This window comes from Morus notabilis, unplaced genomic scaffold, assembly GCF_000414095.1.
Source record: "Morus notabilis unplaced genomic scaffold, ASM41409v2 Scaffold7506, whole genome shotgun sequence".
Classification (NCBI taxonomy): domain Eukaryota; kingdom Viridiplantae; phylum Streptophyta; class Magnoliopsida; order Rosales; family Moraceae; genus Morus; species Morus notabilis.
In genome coordinates, this window is record NW_010359045.1 from 3,095 (window position 1) to 6,166 (window position 3,072).

The window sequence follows — 3,072 nt, forward strand, 5'->3', positions numbered from 1 at the left end:
TTTTTTAATATTAATGTTGTTTATATTTGTGATATAATTTTTGAATTTATGTTTTTATTTTAACAATTATATTTTAAAAATTCATTATAGGTATGACTCTAATCTACGTCTTTCTAGAGTACGATGGTGAATGGAAAAATGTGGAGAGCGAATCTTGGGAATGGTTGGGAAGTGGTTTAACCAATAGCTTTTTAGTTGATAGAAGCACCACATTTGTTGAATTGGTAGATACAATCTATGAAAGAACGAGTATTGATTGAAGTAAGTATGCAATTGAAATTACACATAAGCGCATTGGTGGCTCGAAAAGTAAGATTGCGCCAACTCTTATTTTCAATAATTTGAATGTCATGGATCTTATGTTTTTGTACGAGAATGAAAAAGTAATTACTCTGCATGTTATGCTTAAAGAGAACAGTGAGAAAGATAAAGCAATGTGTTATTAATGACGATAATATTAACAATGATAACAGTCGTGTGGGAGACTTCCGTGATGATTATTTTAGGTGTCCAGCGCCATTGGCAGTATGTGTTCAAGAGGATATTTTTAGTCATAATATACGTGCATTACAGATAAATAAACAGAACACCGATATAAATCTAACGCCGATCACCGGTTCCAATCCAACGTTGATCACTAGTTCCAATCCAATTCTGGAGGAAACAATGCGGGAGAAAGTACCCGATGAAGATGACGATCTACTTGAGGGAAGTGATGATGTGATTGATGAACGACCTGAACGACCTGATGGTCATCATGTCTGAAAGACTTGATGGTCGTTATTGTTCACGTATGTCTATATGGCATTCTTAACGCAAATGGTTTTAATAGAAAAACTGAAAAATGTTGCGCCTTTGTGGTTGTTGTTCAGTTATCAGTAGCCATACTATACTAGAATTCATTGCTTTAGAAGCATTATGTATAAGCAATGTGTGCGTCCTATCTAAGAAAATTTACTCTGTCCAATGTGTAAAAGATTCAAATGTTGAATTAACATGCAATTTAGGGTAATCTAATGGAATTTGAGCTGTTCTATAAACAACATAACTCAACATAACTCAAGTGATAAAGGCACGAGTATACCAAATAATAACAAATAGTTTAGAGAACTTTCCATCAAAGCTATTTATTTTTGAAGGAAAAAAAAAAAACTGAACTGGCTGTGCATTTTCTTTGATCCCATCCTGGTGAGCTTCGGTTAATATAAGGCAGAATAATAACACTCATATTGTCTTGCATATTGCACCACAAAAATTTTACGGGTTCACTTCAAAAAAAAAAAAAAAAACCTTACTTGTTCTTGGGCTTGAGGTGATGGCGGCGAAGTCAAAGGTGGAGGCGGCAGTTGTGGGGAAGACGGCGATGGCTGCAACGAAGGGGCCGACGAAAGCGACGACAAATGCGGGGGTGTGTATGTGCGAAAAGCTCATTCATTCGGCATAATCGTGTTCTCTTTTTCAGTGGCCATGAACTTTGGTACTGGCGTCGCAAGTGAAGAGGAGATCTCAGAGGTTCCGAAGGGGTGAGAGAAGGGGATGAGGATTTTTGGCATTCTCTTGCCTTCTTGATCGTTCGTTCCTCTTGGTTTTTTTTTTGTTTTTTTTTTGTTTTTGAGCTCTTGATTCGTGAGGGATACTCGGGAAGAATGCGTGTCTGTTTCATTTTTTCAATTAAATTCTAATCTTGATTTTTATTAATAATACTTAATTAATAAATAAATACCCATTAATTATATTATTAAGAATTTGTTAAAATAAAATAAATAAAAATGAAATTGAAAATAAAATAAATAAAAATGAAATTGAAAATAAAATAAATAAAAATGAAATTGGAAATTGATTTCCCTAATCACTTTTTTACTCGGTTATTTTAGCCAAATTCTCGAGAAGCTTCGTCGCCGGTTCTTTCTAAGTCGGCGCTTCTCTGATCACCAAACAAATTTCACAAAAAAAAAAAAAGCCAAAAAAAAAAAAATTCAGAGCCCCACAATCACAGTTCCGATGGGTCGGAGTTCCCAACGACGAAACTGTAACAGTTTCCAACTTCCACCGCCTTTCGACTCTTATAAGATTTTTATCGAACACCTTGTCGGCAAATACTTCCGTCACGTTTGTCTTATATACCCAGTTTCCGATTCCCATTTCCCAAACCAAACCAACCTAAACCCAAACCCAAACCCCTCTGTGTTTTTCTATGAATCCCAAAGACGAAAACTCACCCGAGTTGGACATGGCTGAATTAGACCCTACTTTGTTCATGGACGCATTCCCGTATTCGGAGTCTCCGATGTTTGAGTTCGAAGCGGAGGAGAACAAACCAGTTGTTGTTCCTCAGCCTCTGGAATGCTTACAGGGGAATCCCATTCCGCCGTTTCTGTCGAAGACTTTCGACCTCGTCGACGACCCGGCGATCGACGCCATAATCTCGTGGGGGTCGACCGGAGGGAGCTTTGTCGTGTGGGACCCGGTGGAGTTCGCCAGGCTTGTCCTGCCCAGGAATTTCAAGCACAACAATTTCTCCAGTTTTGTTCGCCAGCTTAACACCTATGTGGGTATTTTCAGTTGTTACACAGCACTCAAATGTAGTGGATTCGCCGATGTCGTATAATCTTTATGTAAACTTTGTTGTTGTTTTTGTGTTCTTTTGTTGTGTTTTATGTTTTTTGTTTTAATTTTTCTGTTTTTTCTTTTTTTGTTCGTTTGTAAATTGGGTTTGGTAAAGATTGATTAAAAGATGTAACGGAGCTCAATCCACTTGTAATAACAAGACTCTCAATTTGTTGTAAATTTGATTATGTAAATAGATATGTTTGTTCTTGTAATGGTCATTATGATTTTATGTAAATTTTGGGATCTCTTGTAATTGTCATTTTGAGGCCTCCTTTCTCAGGTATTCATGTCATTTATGTAAAAAATGTGAGACTTGGTTATTTTTTTCCTTCTGGTTTTATGAACATGAATTCTGAGACAAATGCAAGAAGACCTGGCTGAAAATTTTCATTATCTTAACGCCAAGAAAGGAACTATCTTTCCCTTATGAAAAAGGGGAGTTCATCTTTTTCAGGTAGAAAT

The 3,072-nt window shown here is 36.5% G+C and overlaps 1 protein-coding gene across 1 annotated transcript; it reads left to right on the plus strand.

Annotated features, from left to right (window-relative positions):
• Window positions 1-1,868: 1,868 nt before the first annotated feature.
• LOC21384165 (heat stress transcription factor A-3) lies at window positions 1,869-2,812 on the plus strand. Its single transcript, XM_010093702.2, has one exon. It carries the CDS (start codon window positions 2,195-2,197, stop codon window positions 2,606-2,608), a length of 414 nt encoding a protein of 137 aa, XP_010092004.2. The 5' UTR covers window positions 1,869-2,194; the 3' UTR covers window positions 2,609-2,812.
• Window positions 2,813-3,072: the final 260 nt, after the last annotated feature.

What these genes read in the sequence shown, in the direction of transcription:
- LOC21384165 (XM_010093702.2), top strand. Translation starts at nt 2,195, where the DNA reads ATGAATCCCAAAGACGAAAACTCACCCGAGTTGGACATGGCTGAATTA.